General features: G+C 54.9%; 1 protein-coding gene across 1 annotated transcript in view; it reads right to left on the bottom strand.

Annotated features, from left to right (window-relative positions):
• Window positions 1-26885, bottom strand: part of CHL1 (cell adhesion molecule L1 like) — a 102569-nt gene that overhangs the window by 8360 nt on the left and 67324 nt on the right. The window contains exons 5-22 of the mRNA XM_081106268.1: window positions 22850-22972; window positions 21108-21278; window positions 20057-20104; window positions 19022-19142; window positions 15879-16063; window positions 14567-14656; window positions 10178-10309; window positions 9317-9457; window positions 8492-8603; window positions 6791-6957; window positions 6216-6381; window positions 4562-4686; window positions 4033-4134; window positions 3674-3871; window positions 2325-2395; window positions 1374-1596; window positions 449-564; window positions 119-323 (exon numbers count right to left, since the gene is read on the bottom strand). Coding sequence (XP_080962394.1) covers window positions 119-323; window positions 449-564; window positions 1374-1596; window positions 2325-2395; window positions 3674-3871; window positions 4033-4134; window positions 4562-4686; window positions 6216-6381; window positions 6791-6957; window positions 8492-8603; window positions 9317-9457; window positions 10178-10309; window positions 14567-14656; window positions 15879-16063; window positions 19022-19142; window positions 20057-20104; window positions 21108-21278; window positions 22850-22972 — 2496 coding nt within the window. The remainder of the gene's footprint in view (window positions 1-118; window positions 324-448; window positions 565-1373; window positions 1597-2324; window positions 2396-3673; window positions 3872-4032; window positions 4135-4561; window positions 4687-6215; window positions 6382-6790; window positions 6958-8491; window positions 8604-9316; window positions 9458-10177; window positions 10310-14566; window positions 14657-15878; window positions 16064-19021; window positions 19143-20056; window positions 20105-21107; window positions 21279-22849; window positions 22973-26885) is intronic.

Raw genomic sequence — 26885 nt, 5'->3', positions numbered from 1 at the left:
CACGCGTTGTCATTTTCCACTGAAATCGAGACGCGAACTTGTGGATCACAGATTCGCTACCGTCGGTTCAGCCCCGGGGCCACCCTGCGTGGGCACAGTCCCCAGGGCCACCCCTCACCTCCTTCCGGCGTCTGGAAGATGTAGGGCTCGCTCTCGGGACCAGCGCCCTTGGCGTTGAAGGCCAGGACGGTCAGGTGGAACTCGCTGAAGGCGTCCAGCGCGGGCAGCATGCCCGAGCTCCTCTGGCCCGGGAACCGCAGGACGCTCACCTCTTTGGGGAGCGATCGCCCGTCCGCCAGGCTTTTCGTCTTCCACCAGTTTATCTGCAATGGAAACGGGAGCCCGTCACCCTGCTGGCCGGCCAGCGTGGGCGTGGGCTCTGGGGTCCCTCCAGAAGCAGCTGGGGTGCAGGAAAGGCAGTTGGCACGAGAAGGAAGCGGGGAGGAACCTGGTATCCTTTCAGACGCCCGTGCACTCTGTCCTTCGGCACCGAGGACCAGGTCACCTTCGCCAGCGTGCTGTTCACCACGTCCACGCCGTGGATCACCGGGGCCGCGTCGGGGACTGCGGGCACGAGAGGGAGGTCAGGTCTCGATAGCCCCGAACGTGGCTACTGGGACACATTCAAAGCTGATTTTTCACCCGGACAGCATGGCTCAGAGGTTGACTGTCGATCTATGAACCAGGAGGTCATGGTTCAATGCCAAGTAGGGGCACATGCCCGGGTTGCAGGCTTGATCCCCAGCTGGGGACCGGCAGAAGGTGGCTGATCAATGGTTCTCTCTCATCACTGATGTTTCTATCTCTTTCTCTCTCTCCCTCTCCCTTCCTCTCTGATATCAATAAAAACGTATTTTTAAAAAAGCTGATTTTTCACGAGGTGGAATCTCAGAAAAGCTCTTCTGTGAAGCCGGTTCCCAGGGAACCAGGAGGTTCTCACCCCAAAGGGGTGTGTCAGTCCACAAGGTGGGCATGGAACAGGAGGCAGGGCAGAGGGCAAGGCATGGGGCAGGAGGCGGGGCACGGGGCAGGGGCTGGGCAGGGGGCTGGGAGCAAGGTCCTTGACATGTGAGGGCAAAGGCGACTGGAAACCGAGGACAGTTCTGCTGGGTAACCCACTGTGGGGATGACGGCAGGTCTTTGCTTTTCAATATAGAAATAGCTTTCTCGGGGATTACAGAGAATGAAAACCTCCCTCACACGTCCTTACACTCTGCACCGACCGATCACATGCCCCGCCTCAACCCTGAGGTGGAACCACAGTCCAGTTCCTGAGCCCCTCCCGCAGCCGGAGCCCTCCCCGCAGGCAGAAGCCGCTGGAACGTCATGCTCCCTGCGGAAATGAAAGGGGCTGAGTGCGAGGAGTCACTCACAGTCTTCCCCGGAGTAGAGGACCACGGACTGGGGCTGGGGGCCGGCGCCCAGGTGGTTGAGGGCTTGGACCTGGACCTCGTAGGGGGCGTAGACGGCCGGCGTCATCACCCGGAGGCTGTGCTCTCGGACCGTCTCCTCTTCCCACTCCCCCGAGGCCCCCAGGGGCTTCCAGGCCACTCTGTACTCCAGCCCCGGCCCGTTCTGCTCCGTGGACTTGAGAGGCTAAAGCAGAGGCGGGACACGTCAGTGACATGGACACGCACTCGGGATGGTGACAGTGTGGTGTGAGACAGGCTGCACAGCCGGTCCCCTCCGGGGAGAGCTCACCCCCTCTTCCGTTAGCAACTGGGGTGAGCACTGCTGCCACTCTGCGAAGTTGGCAAGTTAGTCCCTCGCCTCCTCTCATCTCAAGAGTCCCACAGTTTAGAGGCTTGGCTTCTATCCTTGGGGTTAAGTCTAACTTTTCATAAGAAAGAATCAACTAAGAAACTCTACCCAGCCTGCCAGTGCGGCTCAGTGGTTGAGCACTGACCTATGAACCAGGAGGTCATGGTTCCATTCCGGGTCAGGCCACATGCCCAGGTTTCTGGCTCGATCCCTAGTAAGGGGGCATGTAGGAGGCAGCCAACCAATGATTCTCTCTCATCAATGTTTCTATCTCTCATTCTCCCTTCTTCTCTCTAAAAAATCAAGAAATTCCACCAAGTTTTGAGTCTTGTTCCAGCCCGAATAACCTTCTTTAAATTATTTGCTGCCATAAAACTCTTTTTCACAACACTGAAATCCCAATGTTCTTTAACACAAACAAATAAAATGTACTCATAAAATATGATAGTATAATCTAAATAGCTTATCTCCCTTTTCTTAGAAAATACTGTCCTATCCTTGTTCTTAGCAAACTGAGCTGAGAGAGAAAAAGCATACAAAGAAACACGGTAAAGAATACACACCTCCCACTTGATCACCATTTCCTTGGGCTGAGAGGCTTGAACCCTCACGTTCTGTGGATTCTTGTCTGGAGCTGGAAAATGACAAGCATTAACATTTTTTTCCCATTGTATGGCCTATAGACAAATCATCATATTGTCCCCCTGTAAATAAATATATTAAATAACTGATATACTTATTGATTCCTATCAAGCTCAGTCCCTAAAAAGATTTAAGATAGCATTATTGAGATATAATTGACATATAACATTGTGTAAGTTTAAGGTGGGCAATGTAATGAGTTGACGATATAAGTCTATATTCAAATATGGACACACATTTTATGCGTATCTATACATATAAAAGCCTAAGCGACTGAACGGCCGAATGACCGGTCGCTATGACACACACCGACCACCAGGGGACAGACGCTCAACACACAAGATTGGGCTCCCTCCTGTCTGGATCAGGCCTGCGGGGATCGGGCCAAAACTGGCTATCCGACATCCCCCGGAGGGTCCCAGATTGCGAGAGGGTGCAGGCCAGGCCGAGGGACCCCACTGGTGTACGAATCCATGCACTGGGCCTCTAGGATGTATATACTGCAAGATGATTACCACAATGATTTTAGTTAGCTCATCCATTACCTCCCATGAGGCAGCTTGAAAACATGTATTTTATTTAAAGTAGCGAAGTCCTGTTCCTGAAGTCATACTTATTCCCTGGAGAGCAGCAGATGGTTTAGTTCCATGTGTCTTAATTTTAAAACTGCTTTTCCAATTTGGCTCAGTGGATGGAGCACCGGCGGGCGGATTGAAGGGTCCCAGGTTCGATTCTGGTGAAGGGCACATACTTCAGTTGCAGGCTTGATTCTTGGCCCTGGTTGGGGCACATGCGGGAGGCAACCAATGTGTCTCTCTCACTTCGATGTTTCTCTCTCTGTCTCTGCTCCTCCTTCCTTCCACTCTCTCTAAAAATCAACGGAAAAATACCCTCGGGTGAGGATTAACAAAAAACAAAGAAACAAACAAACGAAGTGGAGTCCCTGACTTGCTCTCCATACACTGAAATCCAGCTTGAGCTCCCTCGGCATGTGCTTGCACCATGATGTTCCGCTACCAGAAGTCACTCAGAGGAACGCTGGCTCACATCCCTGCCCGCCGGCTCCTGCTCTGGGGCCGACGTTTACATCCTTCTGAACGAGACAGTGTGATCGGAGCGTCTGGTGAGTGGTTAGTTTACAGAACTTCTCCAGCTCTGTCTTGGGAAAAATCTGAAGTCTAAAAGCCTGGACCACTCTAGCAGTTCTTTGTAGAGGCAGTCAAACGGGGCCCGACTGAAATGCTGGATGGAAACCCGGGCGCAGACCCACCTGCGGGAGGCGTTTCGTGGTGCTCGCTCGGCCTGCTGGGGCGGCTCCTGCCCACTTCGTTGGCGGCGATGACCCTGAACTGGTACCTCACGTAGGGCGCCAGAGTCAGCAGCACCGTGGTCTCCTCCCCCCTGACGTCCGCCAGCGTCTCCCACCGGCCCGGCTCCTCCCTGCTGCCCTCAAACTCCACGACATACCCTGGGGAAACAGCAAAGGAGCGTGTGTGGGTTAGGGGAGACTCAGACACAGCAGCAGAAGCAGCAAAGGTTTTACAGGAGAACCCGCCAGCCGTGTCAGGCGTGGCTTTGAGACGTGCTTTGTCGGGAGGGTAAGTAGCAGGGGTCCCCGGCCGCCCCTACCACTGATGTTGCTGTTATGGCTGTCCCCGGCGTCCCACGTCAGCCGCACGCTCCTGTTCTGTCGTTCCGACAAGCGAAGGTTCTCGGGGGGATCCGGAACATCTGGTTGAAAACAAAAGGTAAAGGTGAGGAGAGAGCAGGTGGCCTGGCTTGCCGACCCCCCACCAGGCACCTGGCCAGCCTCCCTCCTCCCTGGGCCGCGTCCCCTCCGGGTCCCTGTCACAGGCAGTGTCCTCATGCTGCCCCCTGTGGGAAGATCCTCCCGAGATCCCCCAGGGCTGAGGCCTGTGCCTGATCCCCCCACCAGCACCCCCTACAGCATCACCTGCCCCCCACTGCGCCTGGCAAGGGTATGCGCCAAGGGAAAGGAAAGAAGCATCAAGTCTTTAAGGGAAGATGAGGAGAAAGTATTTGAAACCAGGCTACTACTTAATTGAAAAACCCAAACTAACAACATAAGTGCAGGGGCCCAGGTAATCACTGGCTGAATGTCATCGTAACGGAGGGGTTCCCTCAGCGAGCCGCTCACCGAGCACGGTCAGGCGAGTCTCGCTGGCAGCGCTGTCGAGAGCTGTGTGAGCCGAGCAGGTGTAGACGCCTTGGTCCTCCAGGGTGAGGTTGGAGATGGTCAGGTGGGCTCCGTCAATCAGGATCCTGCAGGGGACAGGGAGCACAGGGTGAGGAAGAAAAGAGCAGGAATGATAAACACAATCCTTTCAAAAATATGTTTTCCTGCCCGGCCGGCGTGGCTCAGTGGTCGAGCGTCAACCCATGAACCAGGAGGTCACGGTCTGATTCCCTGTCAGGGCACATGCCTGGGTTGTGGGCTCGATCCCCAGTAGGAGGCGTGCAGGAGGCAGCTGATGGATGATTCTCTCTCAGCATTGGTGTTTCTATCTCTCTCTCCCTCCCTTCCTCTCTCTCTAAAATCAATAAAAACATATTTTTTTAAAAATGTATTCCTCAATGAACACCATTCGAGGAAGAGTAAAGAAAACCAAAGCCAACTTCACGCAATGCAAACGTGGTTAGAGAGCCGCGCCGTCGGAAACTGGATGTAAAAAGCATCGCTCAGGCACACGCAGATCCACCAGCACAAAGGGAGAAGTTTTGTTTTGTGTTGTGTTGTGTTGTGTTTAGTGACCAAGCCCAGCCACACAGGAGGGGTCCGTGTGGCCCTGTGCCGCTGGGTGCGCCTGAGAGTCCGTGTCTCACACCTGCCACGCGTCTGAGTAACTCTCACGGGGTGTATGTTAGGAACTCCACGCAGAATCAGCCGGCCGCTTCTTTCAAAGGAGCTGCTGTGGCTGCCCCGGACCACGCGCCCCACGTCCCCATGGGCTCAGGTAATCTCTGTTTCTGACCCATTTCAGTTTCCATTTCCCCCCCCTCCACCCCTGAGCAGGCTGCACCCTGGAGTCTGACAGCAGCTAAACTGTGGGATTCATCCGACCAGCAGGGGGCAGACCAGCCCTTCTTTTCCTACATCCTCTGCCCAGAGCTTTGATCATTCCTCCCACTTTTGCCACTTTGTAATCAGATCACTATACGAAAAACGGTTAAGATGAATTACAACTTTTACCACATCTATGTACTGTTAACATAAGCATCCAAATATTTTCTTAAAAAGTAAAGTCTCATTACATTTGAAATATGTTCACAGCAGTTTGCTCGTTAGTTGATATAAATGTCATCCTGTGGGGAGAGAAACTGCTCTAACTGAGGGGTTTTTATGTTCTTTGTTTTTCTTTCATATGTTTTTCTTATTTATTTATTTTTTTAGAGAGACAGAAGAAGGGAGATGGAGAGAGAGAGAAACATCAATGAGAGAGAAACATTGATGAGAGAGAAACCTCAATCGACTGCCTCCTGCATGCCCCGGGCATGTGCCCTGACCGGGAAATTGAACCGTGACCTCCTGGTTCATAGGTCGACGCTCAACCACTGAGCCACACCAGTTGGACTCGTCTGCATTTTTTCTGTCCCTCTGTACACAGGATGGAGGCACACACGTGCACTCCCCAAGCCTCCCTGGCAGGATTGGAATAAACACTCAAAAATTATTCAAGCCTGTCTCTGCTGAATTGGCTCAAGCGGTGACAGGCAGCTGGACCCACTGGCTGTCCGGTTACCGATCCAGTGTTGACCTTTCACACCTGCTCCTGCCACCCGCGCTCGCCCACCTGCCGTCCCCGGTGCCGTTGGTCTCGAAGGCGGCGCCCCCTTTGCTCCAGGTCAACCTCAGACTCGGCTTCAGGTGCGGGTCACACTCACTCTCGCAGTGCAGCTCCAGTGTGTGCGACCGGGGGACGCGGGGGTCCCTGGGGGAGACCTGGAGCTTCGTGGCATCTGTGGCACCGAACAAACACGGGGGTTAGGGCTGCAGGGCACACCCGCTCCCCGGGCTGCAGCTCCACCAGCCACAGCTGCCGGCGGGACGGTGGGTCCCCCCGCAGAGCCTGTCGCTGATACCCCAGCATCACACACAGCGCAGTGCTGGCTGCTTCCACCCGGCCTGGGCAACGGCGTGGTTCACGTGGGAGGGGTGATCAATAGCTTAGCGATTTCCCTGCGTCCTGGGCTCAGCGAGCAAGGAGTACGAGCAAACAAAGACCTCCATGTTTTTTGTTTTGTTTTAAAAAAAGACTCAGTTTCTTGCCCTGGCCCGTGCTGCTTACATCCCACCTCACTTGGGAAAATGGCGACCCATGGGACCCGCGTTAAGAGCTCACGCCAGGCGGAAACAGAACAGACTCACGGCGGATGTCCAGACTGGCCGTGACTGCGGTCTTCCCCTGCGCGTTCTCCACCCAGCAGGAGTAGGCGCCCGCGTCCTCCACGGTGGCCTCGCGGATCTGCAGAGTCCCGTTCGCGTGGACGTGGTACCGTGGGCCTTCGAGAGGCCTGGCTGCGTCCGCCTTCTGCCTGTGGACAGAGGGCGTGGGTCAGCGTGGCTGTGCGCCCCGGGCACTAGCAGAGGTTGTGCGAGCTTTTCCTTCCACGGGAGCCTCGCTGGCCTCACGCAGCGCTCCCTGGGGCTCACATTTCCCCCCATGGGTGACTGACTGTCGTGTCTGCCCCAACGACGGTGCCCGGGGGAGCTTGGGTCCGGGCCCCATGCTTCTGCTGTATTTTTTAAAATATGTTTTCACTGATTTTTAGAGAGAGAGTGAGGGATAAGGAGAGAGAAACGTCAATGATGAGAGAGAATCATTGATCAGCTGCCTCCTGCACGCCCCACAGTGAGGATCCAGCCTGCAGCCCGGCATGTGCCCTGACCAGCAATCAAACTGAGACCTCCCGGTTCATAGGTCAATGTCAACCACGGAAACACACCTGCAGGGGCCCCTTTATTCCTCCGCTGGTCATACCGCCCTGCAGCTGTCCTTGGTGCTGAATGAATGTTCTCTGAGGGTGAACCCACAGGGCCGGTCCATGCTCCAGGGGAGGGTGGCAATTAGGGCACTTCCCTGTCTCCCCGGGGGCCTGGATGGGAGGCTGGGAATGGAGGGACCATGACCTCCACAACCCCTGCTGTGCTGGGGCCACTGGTCAGTGGAGACGTCACAGGTCCGGGGTCCTTCCTGTCCGGTAGGCCTGGGTTCTGTCTGCCCTGCAAACCCGAGTCATTTCCCTCATTCACCATCGTCCATGCACACCCTGCCCCAGCCCGCACACTTCCCAGCCGCAGGCTGTGGGCTGAAATTTCCCAGGACACACCGCTGCCCCCACCGGACTGCAAGGGCCGGGGCCTGGGTCAGGCCAGGGAAGCAGGGCCTCCCAGGCAAAACGGAAGAGGTGCCCCAAATCTCAGTGTTAAAGATCAGTCATGTGTTAATGGAGTAGTTTAAAAGATCAGAAACAATACACTAAACATCCACAATGAACAACATCCCCGAATTTTAGGTAAAGACAGGCTCTGACCCAGACCGCTGGCCCTGCTCCGCCCAGTCTGGTCTCAGCCCCCAGCACGCCGGGAGTGACGTGGGAACCCCTGAAACACCGCGTGTGGCCAGTGAGGCAACACGCATGCTGGTCCATGTAACAACACGGCTGGACTCATGACACCGGCAACAGAGTGACGTTAAATGCACACCCACGTTGGAGAAGTTGTCAGCAGGGTTAGAATGAACGCAGGCTCGATCACTGTCTAGAAATGACCTCACTCAGCAGTAATTCAGGACACGGGACCTTAGAGGCACCCGGCGTGGGACACACTCTAAGTTCATTTTCATAATCACCCCGATTCTTTGCTGTCCCCCAATCTCCCCGAGTGAGCAAACCCACCAGGCTGGTCCATGCTCCCAGGGAGGGTGCGATTAGGGCGCTTCCCCACCTCCCCTGAGGCCTGGGTACAGGTGGCAATGCGGAAACAGGGCACCTGTCATGTGACAGAGGAGGAAAGGAAGACGGACCCACGGCTGACCTTCTCTCAGGGGTGCGGGACGCGGTCACCTACCAGGACACCATGGCCTGGGGCGAGGCGAAGAACTCGCAGCGCAGGAAGGCGCTGGACCCCGCCACGGCGGCGTAGCTCTCCTCATCCTCAGTTTCTATCAGCGGACGGACATCTATTCGAAAAACCACGTCAACAGTTTGAAACGTGCATGTAAGAAATGACATGTGCAGACCTGGCTAGTGCAAACTGTGCCGCTATGAGCATAGGGGTGCACACGTGCTTTTGAATCACTGTTTCAGGTTTCTTAGGATATATTCCCAACAGTGGGATCGCTGGGTCAAATGGCCGTTGATTTTTAATGCGTTGAGGAAACTCCACACTGCTTTCCACAGCGGCTGCACCAGCCTGCATTCCCACCAGCTGTGTGCTGGGGTTCCCCTTTCTCCACAGCCTCGCCAGCACTGGCTGTTTGTTGATTTATTGATGGTAGCCACTCTGGCAGGTGTGAGGTGGTACCTCATTGTCGTTCAGATTTGGGGGGACATAGGAGACACCTGTAATACTCTCAACAATAATGGTAAGTTTTAAAAATAAAGAAACAACATGTGCAAACTAAATGCTCTTTATGCAGCCAGAGAATATTATGAGAATGGAACAGAGCAGAATATTACTGTCCCTGTTCTTGAGTTAGAAGCTACTCAAAATCAACACACTTGTGCAGGTATAACTTTAGTAGAAAGTCTGACGCCCACATGTCAGATGGAAGGGCTCTGCCTGCCCATGTTTTATGTATGAAAGATTCAACGAGCTGGTGTGTGTGGCCCTGACCACCGTGCCCTGGACCACGGCCGGGGAAGGGCCTTCTTGTGGGCGGGGGGCGCTCACCGACCACGTCGACGTTGGCGTTGGCCAGGATGGTGCCGTGCGCGTTGGAGGCCTCGCACTGGTACACGGCCGTGTGGTTGGGCTGCAGGTCCGTGAAGCTGACCTCCCCGGGGGAGACAACGTCACCGGCAAATGGATTTTCTGCAGGAGATTAGCGTGTCAGTGTGAGAAACACGGGACCTAAAACATTCATGCACCGTCCATCACGCGTGTCACACAGCATTTATATTTTAAGAGCCGTTGAGGGTGAGTGATTGTCCACTGCGTCTGATTCTTTAGACTTTCCCAATGTCAGCTGTGAGTTTCGTTCCCAGACCCCTCTGCAGTTCGGTATTTATTGCCAAAACAGCGACTGCCTCAGGCTCCTCGCCTCTCCACAGCCACACCCGAGGATGGAATGCCCCCTTTCCCTTTAGCAGGCCCATCCGGCTATGACCTGGATGTCACTTCTCTTATAAATTCAGGTCTTGATCCTGCCCAACGTAATGCCCACGTTCACCCACCTGGCGCCAACCCTCCAACACTGGCCCTGTCCCCACACCTTCCCTCTGTCTCCCTTCCTGCCCTCTTTGCTTTTCTTTAAAATATGATTTTTATTGATTCCAGAGAGGAAGGAAGAGGGAGAGAGAGAGAAACATTAATGGTGTGAGAGAATCATTGATGGGCTGCCTCCTGCAGACCTCCTACTGGGGATCGAGCCCACACCCAGGCATGTACCCTGACCGGGAATCAAAAAGCAACCTCCTTGTTCATAGGTCAATGCTCAACCACTGAGCCACGCTGGTGGGCATGGCCCTCTGTGCATGGCCTTCCATGGCTTTTCATGGCCTTCCGCCCCCGTCACAGCTCGTTGGCACTTACCCTCTATGGGGATGCCGTTGACTCGCCACCGGATGACGGGCTCGGGCTCGCCCTCCGCCTCGCACAGCAGGATGCCGCTGCTCCCCGTGCTATACACGCCACTCTGGGGTTTCTTCGTCCAGCGAGGGGGCTCTGGGAACAAAGTCACGGGCTCCTCAGAGATTTATCCACACCAGAGGGTCCACCAACATCAAGGCCCTCTCTTCCAAGCACACCAGCAGGTGGCAGACACAGCAGGGGTTCAGGGATGTTTGCTGAGTGTTCTGTAAGGTCAGGATGCATGTGTGTGCCTGTGTGCACATGTGCTTGTGTATTCACATGTGGGCACGCTTGTGTATGCGTCCATGTGTATGTGTATGCATACGTGCTTGTGTTCAGGTGGGTGCACATGCGTGTATGTGCATGTGTGCAGGAATGTGTGGGTGCGCATGTGTGTTCTCATCTGGACTGTCAGCATGGATGAGAAATTCAACCTACTAAAACCAGGTATCTGTAATTGCTATTTCGGTATTTTGCTGCCCGCATCCATCTCAACAGCAGAGCGTGGAGGAAAGGCGGATGGCACTCTGTGGTGCTGGCTGCAGCTTAGCTTCCAGGAGCAGCAGCGAGCTGAACTTGGCCAACAGTAAGAAACAGAACATTCCGCCCTTCGTTTCAGTGTCTCTGAATGAATGGCTTTGCAGCACTTCCTATCCATACCTGTCCCTGCCCGCTCATCTAGGAAAGCCCTGGGCAGCATTCATTCCTAGGGAGCCTTTTGTAAGAGGGAGGGGAGCCTATCGGCAGCGTTTAGCTTTTGCCCTTGAAACGATGAGGAAAAGAAACACTTCGGTTATCTGCATCTCCCTGTGCCGAAGGCTCCGGGCGGTAATCCTAAGGGGAGGCTCAGGGCGGGAGCAGGCGTGTTTCTTTAGTGCAAACACGACTGTGGTGCTTGTCACCGTAAGCACATCACCATGTCAGGCGCAAATCAAAGATTTCGATGGAAGTGTGGATGGTTTGGGTAACCTGGTTTCGGAGAAAACTGCACCATCCCTGCCAGCGGTCATTCCCTTCGAGTGTCGCTGGGTTATCTCCCGCAAACGACTGGATTTTCCATTTTAGTCAAAAAGGGAAAGTCTTCAAAGTGCATGGCTACGTACAATGAAAAACGCGTAACCATCGTTTTAAAGCAAAGGAGGGAAAAGGTGATTAGATGGAAAGAAAATGCCTATAGATTTGCGAGGAAAACCAAAAACATACAAGTTAACCCTGGCAAGTTCAAGGAAGAGAAGGGCTTCGGTGTGTCGCCCCGGAGGTGGACGTAACTCTTACCCCCAAATTAAACATCCGTGTTCATGATCTACAACCTGTAAATATTTAGTTTAAAATGCAATCGTCACATTACACACTGCACATCCCTCACTGAGGAGCAGGGGCTTGTTCTTGTGTGTGTGTGTGTGTGTGTGTGTGTGTGTGCATGCTTTTGGTAACTTTATTTTTTGGTCTTCTCATAAACCACATTAAAATGAACTACTTGAGTTAAAGCTCCATGAACGTGAGAATCACCACATTTCCCACAGAAAGCTCTCAGGGCCCGTCACCGCGAAGGGGACTCGGGGGTGACGTACAGCGTGGTGACCGTGATGATCAGCATGGGGCGGTGTGTTTGAAAGCTGCTGAGAGAGAAGATCCCGAAGGTCCTCATCACAAGAAAGACCCTGTAACTGTGGATGGATCTGGAGGTCACTGGGGTGACCGGGGTGATTAGAGCACAATGCCCACAAACATCAGTCACGGCGTCATACACTTGCAATGGATTCATGTCAATCATCTCTCAAAACATGTCAATCATATCTCCATAAAAATAGCAACATTAAGGAGGTCTGGTCACGATGACATTTCCCTACATCTACACACGTAATCAAGTCAGGATTTCTGTTTCTCTTCTCATGGATTCTTTGGTGTCTGCCTGAATGTCGGTCCCCGTGGGAGCTGAAGGGGCTGAGGTGGCACCGTGTCCAACCCTCTCACCTGGGGACGGAGGCTGAGCTTTGAGAAGTCCCCTCCCTGAGCGCGTCCCCAGGAAACAAGCCCCACTTCCTGCCCTGCCCGTCCTGGGACCTGCGAACCCACCTCCCTGTGAGCGGCATTGAGGCCAAAGCAAACGCTGTGGGTTTTCTAATTCGTTCTGACTCTGCCCTTTGGACCGTGGAGGAGCCGCGCCTATCACTGCACCCACGTCCCCTCCTCTTCCAAACCCGAGGTCCCGCCTGTCAGCTGCCTCGGAGGTTCTGGTATTCCCTGGGAATCGTGGCTAACCCTGACCCTAGCCTTTCCGCACAGCTCTCTGTAGGAAACTGCTTGGACCTTCTTTTTACCTTCTCACCCCCGTCTCTCCTGGAGAAGTGAGCTGGGCCTGAGGCAGGCAGGCAGGCCTGGCCATGCTGTGAGAAAGACCTCGTCGGTCCGGCTCAGAATCCTCTCGGGCCACACTGTCCTGCCCGCAGCCCAGACCGAGACCCACCCACTGGGGTCCTGGGGGAGCCCCGAGACCGTGTCCCTAATGGGCCAGGTTACTCTTCCTGTGCCTCCCTGGCTGGGCACAGTGAGGAAAAAAACACAGGGCAAGCAAATCTGAGTTGAACTGAAATGATGGACCCCAAAGATTCCCATGAAAAAGGCATAATATGGGGGCAGTCATGGGGGGGGTGAGGTTCACTACTTCCTGTTGCCCACCATCTCCCTTTTACATGTGGTTCGCTAAGGAACCTACGGTGAGTCTGAGGGCGTCAGCGACAGGGCAGGTGGAGGTGAGGCCGGGGGCCCGCAGGGATGTTTTCCAAAATCAGACCCTGCAACTCTATTCTCGAAAGGCAAGATCTGGTTGAAAAGAGTTTTTTTAAAAAGGCTCAAGCGAGAGAAACGTTAAGATGGAAAATTCTGGGAGAAATCCATCATTGAATCCCATTCTTTCATCCTAAGATATAACATGGTAACTGGTGGGACGCGACGCATGTCAAAACGTTACTCACGTTGTCATAATCGCAAATTTAAAAATACGATGACAAATGGGCCTGATGCTGCTGGGAACTGAGGTGCAGATGTTGAGCACTGAGGCTCCAATAATGGAATAGAACGACGGTCCTGGATAGAACAGGCTGCAGACCTGCCTTCTCGGGAGCACGTGCTCCCTCCGCTGCGACTTCCCTTCCCGGCCGCTCGTCAGTTTGGCTCAAATAAACTCATAAAAATTCTCTACAGGTTTGGACGCTTCTTATGTTGACATAATGAACAGTATATATATATATATATATATATATATATATATATATATATATATATTAGAGACTATAACAATATGTGTGTATATATTCATACGTCTACATGTGTTCCCTTGCGTACGTGATCCGTCTCCTTTGCTACACGTGCAATATTTTCATGGTGGAACCTGGAAGGAATCGTTTTGCCGAGTCAGCTTCCCGGCTGCTTTCGCTTCTGCTGATCGCAGGGCGTGAAAATGCAGCTTGCCCCCTCTTCAGACTGTGGTGGTTCCGTCACAGAGTGTGCTGTGTCCCGGGGTGAAGGACTCTCACGTGGGGGTGGGGGAACCGCACACAAGGCCTGCTTTCACTGAGGCACAAGGGGGCTTTCAGATGGACTCGAATTTCAAAGTTCACGGCCGCCCTCCCCTCTCCATGTGGCCCATGTGGTTCTTTAATTTGAGTTTCTACGCCAAAGACAAAAGCAGGGAGAGCCGGAGGCAGGCGAAGGCAGAGGAAAGTTGAATGAAAGCGAAGCGCGCTGGCCCGCCTCTGAGCCCCATGAGGGTTGTATTTATGCGGCTTCCACACTGAAACAGGGGAAGGGCTCCTGGAGGCCCCTGCCTTCTCCCTGGTCCGTGAATTCGTGAAGGGCAGCCGCAGAAACACAGCGGAGGCAATGTGCGGTGTCTCATTAAGGGGAGAGGATTAAGTGTCCCCAATAAAAACATGATTTGCATCTCAATAGTGCTCCTGGCTGGTTTATGAATGGTGGGACAGTCTGTGCAGGAAACCTGTATTCCTTTGCAGTCCTCCAGGCCATAGGGCGAAGGGGATAATTTATTCTACATCCTTGACTTCCCTTTCTATTTTTTTTTGCATCCCTTGCAATTCTTTTGAAAGCTTGCCTTCCAGTCGGGAAACCACAGCCAGATTGCTAAGATGTGCAGCTCCCGCAGCCAAGCCCGCCATCTGGAGGGGTTTGCAGGAGTCAGCAGCTCCGGGTCCAGCAGCAGCTATGGGCCAGGCAGGGTCCCGGTGCTGGTGCGGGGGCCGAGGCGGGGGTCCCAGAAAATAGCCCTGCTGCCCGGCACAGCCAAGCCATATAGAAACACCCAGGAGGACTACGATCACAGGTAACAGACACCTCTCAAACGCCTCCTCTCTGGATGATCCAAGTCCCAGGCTGCAGCCTGTGTCCTGGTGTGTGCACAGCAATGGCTTCTCCTGTCTGGTTCTGCGGGAACAAGAACGTTATGTTCCCAGCCCTGAGTCCAGGTCCTCCTCACCCAGCCAGTCACCCTGTGGGAGAGGCCTGGGGAACACGGGTTCCCCCCAAACAGCAGCCTGGCTAAGCCGTGGGGCGAACACCTGTGTGTAGGGCAAACTTGTGTCTCCTTCTTCCTTTTCCGCAGTAACTGGAACAGGGTTTGGGGGTGGGGGGGCTGGACCTAGGGGCTCCTTGAGCAAACTGAAGCTTGAAAGGTAAACTTATTGGAACATAAGTGGAAGCCCTAGAAAGCCAGCCCCTGAATGCAGCCCTGAAGGGGACAGTTCCCCTCATCATGAGGCCCACACAGTGCGACACAGTGAAAACCCGGAATCATCCCACGGGCTCGGTCAGCACAGACCACCACCCATGAACAGGGGACCTCAGTGTGGTCCCGCCCAGGGAGAAAGCCTGCGCCAATCAATTCCCAGGTGACGAGGGAGCCTCCCCTCCCCCAGCAGGCAGGGCCCCGGTGTCTACATTTGGGGCGCCCTTTTTAAATGGTGGCCTCACTGCCCAATGACTTCTATCCCACCACACACAGCAGCCACCCCGCTGCTGACCAGAAGGCTTGGGTTTCCAGAGAGAGAATCTAATTATAACCAAGGTGTGTTTGCATCTTTGGGTAGAGAATTCATCTTTCCGCCTTGGAGTCTGTTATTCTTTCCCCATCACTAACATAGAGAATATCCGCTGGATACGGACAGAAAAAACGTGCCCGGGAAAGAGCTGGGACAACAGTATGTCTGCCTCGCTCATCTCAAGGGGGGAAAGCAGGTTCAGAAAGTGGAGGGAACTCGTGGCGGACACGGCGAGTTAATGACGGGGCGGGAAACGCGGCCGAGCTCTCCTGGAGTCCTCCTGACCTTCTCCCATCACAGAGCTCACTGCTCTGAGATCCGACCTTGGGCAGCGTCACGCATATATTAATATAAACGTGTTTTCTCACAGCCTGAGGCCAGGAGGCCGGATTGAAGGACTAAGTGAGGGAGGCCCGGTGGCCTCTGACTGACCGTCCCCTCCCTGTGGTTTGTGTGGTGACAGACCAGTGAGTGATGTGGCACCCAGAGCCCGCTCCGCAGCCCACTGGGGGTCAGTTACTGCCGTGACACACCTGCTGCACAGGGGTAGGTGCGCCACATTCCTGCTACACAGAAGAGAAGTGAATCGCGTGGGGCGGAGAACGTACCTTCTACCGTGACGTGGAAATCGTGTGTGGCCACTCCCAGGAAGTTGGTGGCCGTGCAGCGGTAATTCCCTTTGTCATCGTAGGAGACGTTCTCTATCTTCAACATCTTGCCGTAATTCTCTTTCGTTTCTCTTCCTTTTGGTAAATCACCACCCACTTTTTCCCAACCGACCTGTGGCGTTGGCCTGAAAAACAATCAGGAGGTGATACATGTCTCTAAATGGGCAAAATGAGAGGTAAAGAACCCCACGGACACACCCCTCATCGCGTGGCTTTCCTGCGTGTCCTCAGAGTCCCACCGAGGGATGTCCGTTCGCATTCCCGGGGCCCACACCCGCCCGCACCACCAGGGTGGACGCGGGGGCTGGCTCAGGCCGCCGCCCTCAGCACCTCCTCCCACAGCCTCCTCCTCACACCCTCCCTCCTGTGAACAGGGCCCACTGCAGGGACGGGCTGGGCCGTGGGGGTGGCTAGTGAAGGATGGACAACTGGACGCCTAGACATAGGGCAAGAGAGGTGTCAGGTGTGAAATCTCCTGTGGCGACTGGAAGTGGCCAGAAATACCAGCCCTGCCCTGGTATGAGTCTGAACACGAGATAAAGGAGGACCCAGCGGCCGGCCGAGGGGAGCCCTGAGATGCTGCAGACAATGTCTCAGGTGAGACAGCCACGGGGCTGGCTGCAGACCTGAGCCCCCGGCCGACACAGGCCAGGCTGAGAGCACGCGGCCCGCAGGGGCTGCACGAGTGCATTCACCAGGGGTCTTGGAGCTCACGGCCTAACAGGTGCTTCGCCCGCGTCTCCGAATGGCTGTGTCCCGCCCCATCTGTCAACATGGAGAGGCGCCAAGTCACAGGCTGCTGGGACCACAGTCCCCCCCAGCCCGGAGCCCTCACAAGCCCAGACTTCGGTAGTGCCAGCCCTCCCCTTCTGCCCGTCCTCGGAATTAGTCCCATCCTCTAAACCCCGTCCCTGGAAGGACAGAGGGAGAGGAGCGTGAGCGTCAGGCGATGATGGCGCAGCTCCTTTCTCAGGGGCGCAGCCTCACCTCCGCATCCCGGCAGCTGTATTCTCGCCAAACTGTTTTTTGCTCTTTTCTATTTAATTGAAGGAAGATCTACTGACAGCGTTTGAGCGAGGAAGACTTGAAGGAAAATACAAGGTGTGCCCCCCAAAACGTATACACATGTAACAGCTGATAGCTCAATTGCTGTTTCTTCCTTTTCAGATCTAACCCATTGGGGTATGTAACTCTTCAAAGTGTGTATACTTTTCAGGGGACACTGTATATTGTTTAACCTCTTTATTATGAGAGAAGGTGACAGTGTCAGGCTGGGCGCCAGCGTCCCTGCAGAATTTCCCGTTTCATGATGACTACCCACACGTGGACACTTCTCCTACATGCCCTCTGGTTCAGAGACGCTCCATCCCTTGACTGCTCGGAGCAGCTCCTTGGGTTGAAAAGTGCAGAAATAAGCTAAACATCGAGGTGGCTCAGATTCTGGAGACAGACAGGAGAGGGGACTCCAGGTCTCGAGGCTCCCCCCCCTCCCCTGCCCCGGGGCGTGGAGAAACCCAGCCGACATGTGGTGTGCGAGACACAGAGCCTGACACAGGAGACCAGGTGGGCGTCCAGGGATGACTGGTCTGTGACTGCAGAGGGCGTGGCTTAAAACTGAGCAGCTCTCTCAGATCCCACAGCGCGGCCCCTGCGTCTGAAGCAGGACACACCCCAGCACCGGCAGGCAGGGCCGTGCGTGTCAGGGGAAGTCCGTGCACCGGGCCCCGGGTCCCAGGACGACAGGTTTCTGTCCCTTCTGCAGATTCCTCCCTGGGCTGCATGTCTCCACAGCACGGGGCAGCGTCTCCATGGTTTCGAAAGCAGCCGTGCGCCACCATCCACCCCAGGAGGAAGACTGTGGCCTTTGTGGGAAATAGGGAGGGAGGGTGGCTGAAAGGTCGCCGGGCCCACAGGGCCAAGGGGCACGGTGACGAATCCTGAAAGAATGTGACTTCTCCCACCACAGGCTCACGGGCACCAAACCACAGGGCGGTGGTTCCCACGTGGTTCCCACCGGCCTGACGCGCCCACCTTCTCACACAATAGGGACCAGCTTCCGGAACAGGCCCTGACGTGTAATGTAAAACCACTCACTGGGAATGTACACTGAGCTATGGGTGACCACGACTTCTAAACTCCACGTCCTGGCCCACTGACCACTGCCCAGCGACGGGGGGCGGGGAGGGGGGGACATGCCCTCAGCTCGCAGATGAGGAAGGAACCGGGTGCTGGGGCCTGCTTCCCACGGAGGCTGGCGGGAGGCAGGCAGCACAGACAAGAGGCCGGAGGAAGAACAATTGCCTGGCCATGTGTTAGAGAAGATGGGCCTTGTTCGCGAGGACTTAGGAAGGTTACTCAATAAACGCAGCGATTCCAAAATGTGGGTGGTGGCGGAACCGGACTGGTCTTTGGGCAATGCCACATACAGATCACGTACCATGGAAACGTACACCGGAAACCTATATGATCCGATTAACCGAGATCATGCCCCAAAGCGAATTAAACAAAAGAGAGAGAAAAGATATGACCACGTGAAGGACCCCTCGCTTTCCTGGGGGATTTGGAAATGTGTGTTTTTGTCGTTTTTTTCAGATAAAGTCCAAGGAATTCTAGGCTCATGTGAAACTGTCTTAACTTATGTGGACGGGCCCCCTCGTGCCGCGGGAAGCAGGGGACAGGAGAGGCAGATGGGGTCCTGGGAACCTGACAGGGAACCTGAGGAGGAGCTGGAGGGACAGTGCCAGCCCGGGACCAAGCCCTGTCCCTGCCTCCACCGCTGCCGGCTCCAGCTGGGCCCTCAGGGTGGCACCCGCTGACTGAGCGAAGGGGGCTTCTGTCACCATCACCCGTCCTCACTCCCACACTGACGGAGTGAGCGGCTTATAGACCAGTCCCAGCGCCAGCCTGAAGTCTGGATGGTGGAGGGACAGTTACTCCCTCCAGACATGTGCTCACTCGTTCTTTGTAAAAAAAGGCAACAGTCGAAAACGGGGTGTGCAGGCGCGCCTCAATAGGCATCACATTCCTTACACAGCGCGCAGACGGTCGGGGCTGACGGACGGTCGGACGGGGCAGGTACTCACAGGCCTTCGGCGAAGCACTCCAGCACCAGGGTGTCCCCCCAGAGGACGGTGACCGCGGACTCGGGGCCCCTCGCCGCCGGGGGCAGCAGCAGGCCGGGCTTTCTCTGCTTGATGGAATTCGCTGGAGGGAAAAGAACAGTGTCCCGTTTTTCTCTGGCTCAGAGGATGACTGTCCTGTGGCTCTAAACCAGGGGTGGGCAGACTTTTCGACTCGAGGGCCACAACGGGTTCTTAAACTGGACCGGAGGCCAGAACAAAAGCATGGATGGAGTGTTTGTGTGAACTAATATAAATTCAAAGTAAACATCACTACATAAAAGGGTACGGTCTTTTTTTTTTTTAGTTTTATTCATTTCAAACGAGCCGGGGATCCGGCCCGTGGGCCGTAGTTTGCCCACGGCTGCTCTAAACTGTTCTCAGAACAGACGTAACCCGATGCCTCTATGGGAGCGAGGGGTGGACGGACACAGACACCCCTCCCGCATCTGGGTGTTCGCACCGAGATGCCTTCCTGCACCGGCCGGGCACCCCCCGGGGAGCGAGGGGAGTGAGGCTGGAGGAGGAAGTCTGTCCTGGCCAGGCCTTCGGGCCCAGGATTCAAACACGGCAGAGAGGAGAGCTCATTTCCTGACGGAAGCCCTCCAGTTCTCGGACGTCTGATTCTACGGTCTACACTGGAGTCGTGCCCGCCCCATCCAATAACTCTGTGTGTCTCTGTGCCTGTGTCTCTCATTTAAACCAGGGGCGGGGGGCCAAGGGCCTTTGGAGATTTATCACATCATTCGCGGGCCACACAAAAGTATCAGCTTAAAAATTAGCCTGCTCTATTCGGTCTAACATTTAATTAGCTCACCCCTAATATATTTAAGGCGGGGGGTTTTAATAGACACCTCTATGTTAAGGGATTTTCTTTAACATGAATATTAGTATTTTTATAAACTCACAAAGGTATCAGAGGAAAAACTCAAATTGTGAGATGGCAACGAGCTACAACGCTGAGAATCACTGCCAACACGCCACGCACGACCGACTTACCCTGGGAGCCGGTCTCTGTGGGTGAACCCGAGTCATTAGCATGCTTTACTGAAATGAGAAAATGGAAGAGAAAACTCACAAACACAATGGTGGGTGTGGATGCCAACAGAGAATGAGGAGTCACATTCCTTCCTGAGAAAAAGCACAGCGTGGGCAGCACACGCTTCACTAGAGCACCGTCTTTAGGGAGACAGTGGGAGGGACATTCACGCAGAGCTTAACCTTGAACTGTCACAGGTGGATCCAGGTGGGAGGACACAAGTGGCAGCTCAGGGAGGAGAGCGGAGGCTGCCAGGACGCTCGAGCGGAGCCCTGGCAACACGCACCACACGTAACGACGGAGAAAGTCACCAACCAAACTAGACAACAGACAGCCATGCCCACCCGGCGCCAGCAGAGCCGATGTTCTCCCCTGACGATGCTTTCCCATTTGGGCACCCAGACCCGAGTAGGGGAGGGAAGCAATTCAAACAACCTTGTCAATTTCGGAAAGACAGAAAAAATTATGTGAATAACATCGTAATAGTGCCCGGCCGGTGTGGCCCAGTGGTTGAGCTTCAAACCCTTGAACCAGGAGGTTGCAGGTTCGATTCCCAGGCAGGGCACCTCCCTGGGTTGCGGGCTCGATCCCCCATAGGGCCCAGGCAGGAGGCAGGCAACGAATGATTCTTTCTCACCACTGATGTTTCTCTCTCTCTCTCCCTTCCTCTCTGAAATCAATTAAAAAATTTTTTTTTAGAAATTTGTAATATTGCTCCTCTTTTATCTTTGACTGCTGGGCTCTGCCATCTTCCCAGCCTGCTGACTTGTCCTGGGAAGCAGAGCCCGACGGTGCTGGGAAACCCTGGAATGTCCTGACTGCTGCGCCCACTGGCTTGGGTTTCTGGCGGCAGAGACAGCGCCGGGCAGCTGCAGGGGCAGATGCCTCCTGTCGGGGGACCTCCCTGGAGCGGAACTGAACAACCCGGCTCTCGCTGGCATCGGCCGGAATGAAATGACAGACACGCTGGCGTTCAGCATGCGCGACGGAGGGTACGTTGTCTGGACTCACAACTGTTGACTGTCAGCTTCATCGGCATTTTCTGCACAATGGTCCTCAGCCTGGGGAAGGCCGCGAAGCAGCAATAGTCGTTCCGGCTGTCGTGCTCCTCCACGTTCGCAAAGTACAGGTCCCCCTCCTGGCTCATGTACACCCTCTCATCTTGCTGGATGTGCTCCAGTTCTGGAAAGGAATGCCTGTCGTTAAAGGGGCAACAGTCCTGCCCCGGCCGGTGTGGCTCTCAGTGGGTTGGGGCGTCGTCCCGTGCACCGAGAGGTTGCAGGTTCGACTGCAGGTTCGATTGCAGGTCAGGACATATGCCCAGGTGGCAAGTTTGATCCCTGATCGGGGCACATGCGGGAGGCAACCAATTGATATTTCACTCTCACATGGATGGTTCCCTCTCTCTTTCTCTCCCCTTCCTTCTTCCTCTCCTTTCCTTTCTCTCTCTAAAATCAATAAAATCCTACCTCAGGTGAGGATTATAAATAATCTCATCTCTCTTTTCCTTTTTCAGCTTCTTGGCTTTTCCATTATTTCACGGCATGTGGCAGGTGAAACGTTACTAAAACAGAAATATAACACTGTCCAGTGAGGCTCAGTCGTTGAGCAGTGACCTAGGAACCAGGAGGTCACTTTTCAATTCCAGGAAAGGGCACATGTCCTGGTTGTGGGCTCGATCCCCAGTAGGAAACATGCAGGAGGCAGCCGATCAATGATTCTCTCTCGTCATTGATGTTTCTCTCTCTCTCCCTTCTTCTTTGAAACCCATAAAAATATATTTTTTTAAAAAAAGAAAGAAATACAATGCTCACAGCAGATACTGGTTGTGCTGGGCCCTGAATGGGTGTTGTCCCAAAGGTGAGTGGGTGCTGTGAAAGGTGAGTGGGTGCTGTGAAAGGTGAGTGAGTGGGTGCTGTGAAAGGTGAGTGGGTGGGTGCTGTGAAAGGTGAGTGAGTGGGTGCTGTGAAAGGTGAGTGGGTGCTGTGAAAGGTGAGTGAGTGGGTGCTGTGAAAGGTGAGTGGGTGGGTGCTGTGAAAGGTGAGTGAGTGGGTGCTGTGAAAGGTGAGTGGGTGCTGTGAAAGGTGAGTGAGTGGGTGCTGTGAAAGGTGAGTGGGTGGGTGCTGTGAAAGGTGAGTGGGTGGGTGCTGTGAAAGGTGAGTGAGTGGGTGCTGTGAAAGGTGAGTGGGTGCTGTGAAAGGTGAGTGGGTGCTGTGAAAGGTGAGTGAGTGGGTGCTGTGAAAGGTGAGTGTGTGCTGTGAAAGGTGAGTGAGTGGGTGCTGTGAAAGGTGAGTGGGTGCTGTGAAAGGTGAGTGAGTGGGCGCCGTGAAAGGTGAGTGAGTGGGCGCCGTGAAAGGTGAGTGAGTGGGTGCTGTGAAAGGTGAGTGAGTGGGTGCTGTGAAAGGTGAGTGAGTGGGCGCTGTGAAAGGTGAGTGAGTGGGCGCTGTGAAAGGTGAGTGAGTGGGCGCTGTCCAAGGTAGGCAGGTTGTTGGACACAGGGTGGAACTCCTCCCAGACGCTCCTCGTCCTATCACTGGCCTGCACGCTCTTCAGGTGTGCCAAGCTTGAGGGATCTGTTTGGTGGTTGTCTAGTGTTTTCACGGACACCCTGAAGTGTGTATTTAAAACCTGGAGCAAACTCTAGGGGGGCGGTTTCTAACTGTGTTTGGCCCCACAGTGATAACCTGCTATCAGTTCTTCTCTCGGCTCCAGCGTGCCACCTGACATGCATGGGCGAAGCAGCCCCCACTCACCGATATTCATCCAGTAGATGTGCAGCGGGGGCAGCCCCGTGGGCGGGTTGCAGGGCAGGACCAGGGGGTCTCCCTCCTCCACTTCAAGGGGCTCGATCTTTTCTTTGGGGAATTTGGGAACATCTGGTACAAAAAAGTCATTTCAAGACACTGTTATAGTTAGCTTTCTGCAGCACAAGTAATACTTTGATGCATTCTTCTTTCACAAAATTGGAGCATTTTAAATAAACTCAGCACCCCCAACTTGGTTCTCCAATCTCCCCTGCAGAGAGAGATGCTGGTGGGAACCTGGGTGCGTCCTTACACAAGTTCCCAACTACCTGTGCAGTTGTAACTGCTGACCAGACGCTTTCGCTGGGACGTGGATCCGGCCACAGCACACCCCTGCGTGTGTCTGCACGGAGCGGGAGTGCTCAGCCACGGGCTCTGTGCATGTTAAGCTCTGAGAGACGTGGCACCTTCTGCAAACACTGCGATTTCTCTCCCGCAGACACACGCTCCCTCGCTCTACGGCGACGCCTTTGCATGTGACTGGCGAGCACTCCGTTCAGAGCGTGACCACACCGGAGGAGGGATTCCCAGCCCACGTGGGGGAAATGGCACATCCGCATGTGAGGCGAAACGTGACCACGTCACAGGGCAGAGAGCTTCTCGTGGGCGCCACTCCGAGTAAAAGGAACTTCGAATGAGGGGCGTGACGTGGGGAAGGGGCCCCTGTGATGGGCCGGCATGTGCTTCCTCCTGGGGGGATGCTCCCTGAGGGCGAGGCAGCTCCCACGAACGTGCAGCCACAGCCCTGCCGGACTCCACCCCAGCACCCATGCTGGGTGTTTCTGTGAAGGTATTTACACAACAGCCCTAAGGACACTCAGCTCGTGTTTGGCTGGACCTTCGCTGGCGCCTTTGAACCTGCGAGGGGACCTGCGTTAGGGACTCACCCAGCTCTCGTGGAGCAGAAGGGCCTTGGGAAGGACTCCTAACCCTCGCAGAGTGGGACGTGCTAGGATTTCCTGCCCTGTGCTCCCTTCCTCAGGGGAAGACAGCGGTCACTCTCGGAAGCGGGGGACACGCTCGCTTACTGTCAATTCTTTCCCGCTGGAGGTGCTCCCTGCGTTTCCCCCACGGCCCTCCCCTCCTGGCTGGGGGAATGTGCTGGCATTTCTCTGATCGCCGCAGCAGCTGCACGAACTGCTTCTGTCCCGCACCCAGGACCTTCCCCAGCTCAGCCTTGCAGGGGGCAGGGTGTTACTCCATGGCCTTGGCCTCTTGGGAAGGTGGGCTTCCTCATGTGACGGGCCCGCGGGCTCCCTCCCGGTCGCCTCCTTCCAGCACGTCTCCCTGCAGGCCTGGGCAGGCCCCTGGAATGGCAGCCACCAGGGATCCTACTTCTGCTCCGGGAAGCGGGTAGCGTTCCATCCCCATCAAAGGTCAGAGGCAGGAGTCAGCTGTCATCCCCAGGCTCTGAGCTGCAGGGAGTAACGGCGCCACCTAGCTGTGGCCGGCGGCTCTGACTGAGCAGGTGTGTGACAGTCACTGCAGGAAGTCCCCCGCTCCTGAGCCCAGCTTAGTGACTTCCAGACTCCAAATCCCCACCCTCGCTCAGCGTTCAGTGCCAAGCCCAGCATCCGAGGCACTGAAGGTCGCAGGGCCGCTGGGGGAGTTAGGGATCTGCTTATACTCAGGCACTAGGGGCAGCGGAGGGAGGGAAATCCGGTTCCAGAAATGCAAGGAGCATGCAGTCCCGACTGTAACAAGCAGACGCCACGGGCCCAACCTGAATGCTCACTTCCCAGGGGACACCCCCGGTAAGGCAGGATGAATAAGATGCAGCAAGCCCTAATTAAAGAATCGCCCCCTCAGAGCACTCAGAAACCGAACGATTCCCGCCGAGAGCACAGCCGGGGAGCCCTGCATTAATTAAACCTCGGTTATAAAGCGCCAGTTCTGAACATGTCAATAGTGTGACTCAACTGGCTTCCAAGGTACCAGTAAGACGACATAAAGCAAAATGAAATGCGTAAGTCCACCCAACCTTTTGTTCCATGGCAGAAGTCTCTGGAACAGCTTTTGGCCAAAGATGAAATTACTCTCCGCAGGCAGGGGAGAATATTTTATGTGTGGAATCATTTAAGGTCTGAGAACCGGTATGACAAAGGACATTAATTTGTTGGTTGTTTGGGATGACTTCTTAGGTCTTATTGTTGAACTCTGAAGCTGTTTCGTGAGCGTGATGCCGGCTGCAGGGCAAACATTGCCACCTGCGCAGAGGACGTGACACTTAATTGCCATAGCTCATCAGCGTCATTCCGATGAAGACGCGGCTCCTGTCTAAAAGTAACCCTCACCAGTGACTTTTGCTAATTGCGTTTCTCAGGCGACAAACCTCGGCAAGGCTGAGTTTGGACACGTGCAACACTGCCTGAGGTGAATGAATACACGCTCATTTTTCTGCTGGGCTCTCGCTTGCCGGCTCATTTCAGAGGAGCAGTCCATCAGCGCGCAGAGCAGCCTCCTTCCTGCAGCCTCGGGGAGCCCGGCCTTGACCGGGACGCTCCCTGTGCGGAGGCCTGGGAACCCCGACCCCAGAGCCGAGGTCCGCAGGACACCCAGCCCTTCCTGCACCTGCTCGCTCCTCTTCTCCAATGGCTTCCACATTGATTCTTCCGCTGACAGATGCACTTCAGGTAAGGGCTCCGAGGGCAGAGGGTCCTGAACCCCAGCCGGGATCTGCGTGGGGCACTTTCACAGGGACCAGTGAGCTGCGCCCCAGTCTTCTAATCAGAGCGACCAACACAGCAAACCTGCAAAGCAAACCTCCCGCTCTGAGGTGCGGGAGGGCTCCGCAACCCACCACCCACGCTCCACACCTCACGCGACAAAAGCTAACGGCTTTGCGCCTGGAACGCCGGAGACACCCGAGAAACACGCTAATCTGTAGGCTGCTCTAATGGATGAACCGAGCCCTCGTACTAACACTCATGGGCTACGCGGCTTCAGCCCTTTCTCCTTTTCTCCGGCACCCTAGGGTCCTACGAAGTCACCTCTATGGGATCCCCGGAAGGGTGACTAGAAGCTTCTTGGGGAAAGAAACTATGAAACCTAAGCTGTACAGTCCCCCCTGCCCGTCTGCCTCACAGTAGAGTCGCCATGCCCTGGCCGGTATGGCTGTTGGTTGGGTCTGTCCTGATTCCCTGTCGGGCAGGTGCCTGGGTCGTCGGCTCTATCCTTGGTGGGGATCGTGCAGGAGGAAGCTGGTCAATGTTCTGCTCTCACATCAATGTTTCTCTCTCTTTCTCTCCCTCCTTCCCTCTCTCTTCCGCCTTTCTCTCTAAAAATCAGTGAAAAAAGCAAGACACGGCATCAGGGAGGGTTAACGCCACTAGTCATGCTAACTAACCAGTCCAACAGACATGTCCTGGGGACTCAACCCCCAGGCACGGACTCTGCAGATGGGCCTTCCTGGGACTCGAGGATCAAGTCAGGTCCTGAGTCTGATCCCTGATGGCCAGGTGCCCTCTACCAAGCGGGTGGCGCCTTCAGCTGACGGAGAGGATGCTGCCGGCATGATGGGGCACAGGCGGCCCTGGGAGCATAGGACTGTGTGTGCACACTCTGGAGCCACTGCTGGGGCTGCACCCTGACTTCCCCCGCGCCAGGTGACCAGAGCCTGCTCCTTAATGTGCTCCTATGTCCTCCGAACAACCCTTTCACAGGGGTCGCCTAAGACCATCGGGAAACACACATATAATGAATTACATATTGTTTTTGTGATTAATCACTATGCTTTAATTATGTTCAATTTGTAACAATGAAAATACATCCTGCATATCAGATATTTACATGACGACTCATAACAATAGCAAAATTACAGTTATGAAGTAGCAACGAAAATAATTTTATGGTTGGGGAGTCACCACAATATGAGGAACTGTATTAAAGGGTCGAGGCATTAGGAAGGTTGAGAACCACTGCCCTAGAAGGTCTGGCTCAGTAGATAGAACGTCGGCCTGAGGATCCGAAGCGATTCTGGGTTTGA

The sequence above is a fragment of the Myotis nattereri genome, assembly GCF_964212035.1.
Source record: "Myotis nattereri genome assembly, chromosome: 14".
Classification (NCBI taxonomy): domain Eukaryota; kingdom Metazoa; phylum Chordata; class Mammalia; order Chiroptera; family Vespertilionidae; genus Myotis; species Myotis nattereri.
Note: the sequence above shows the minus strand (reverse complement) of the source record. Positions and strands in the feature narration are given on the sequence as shown.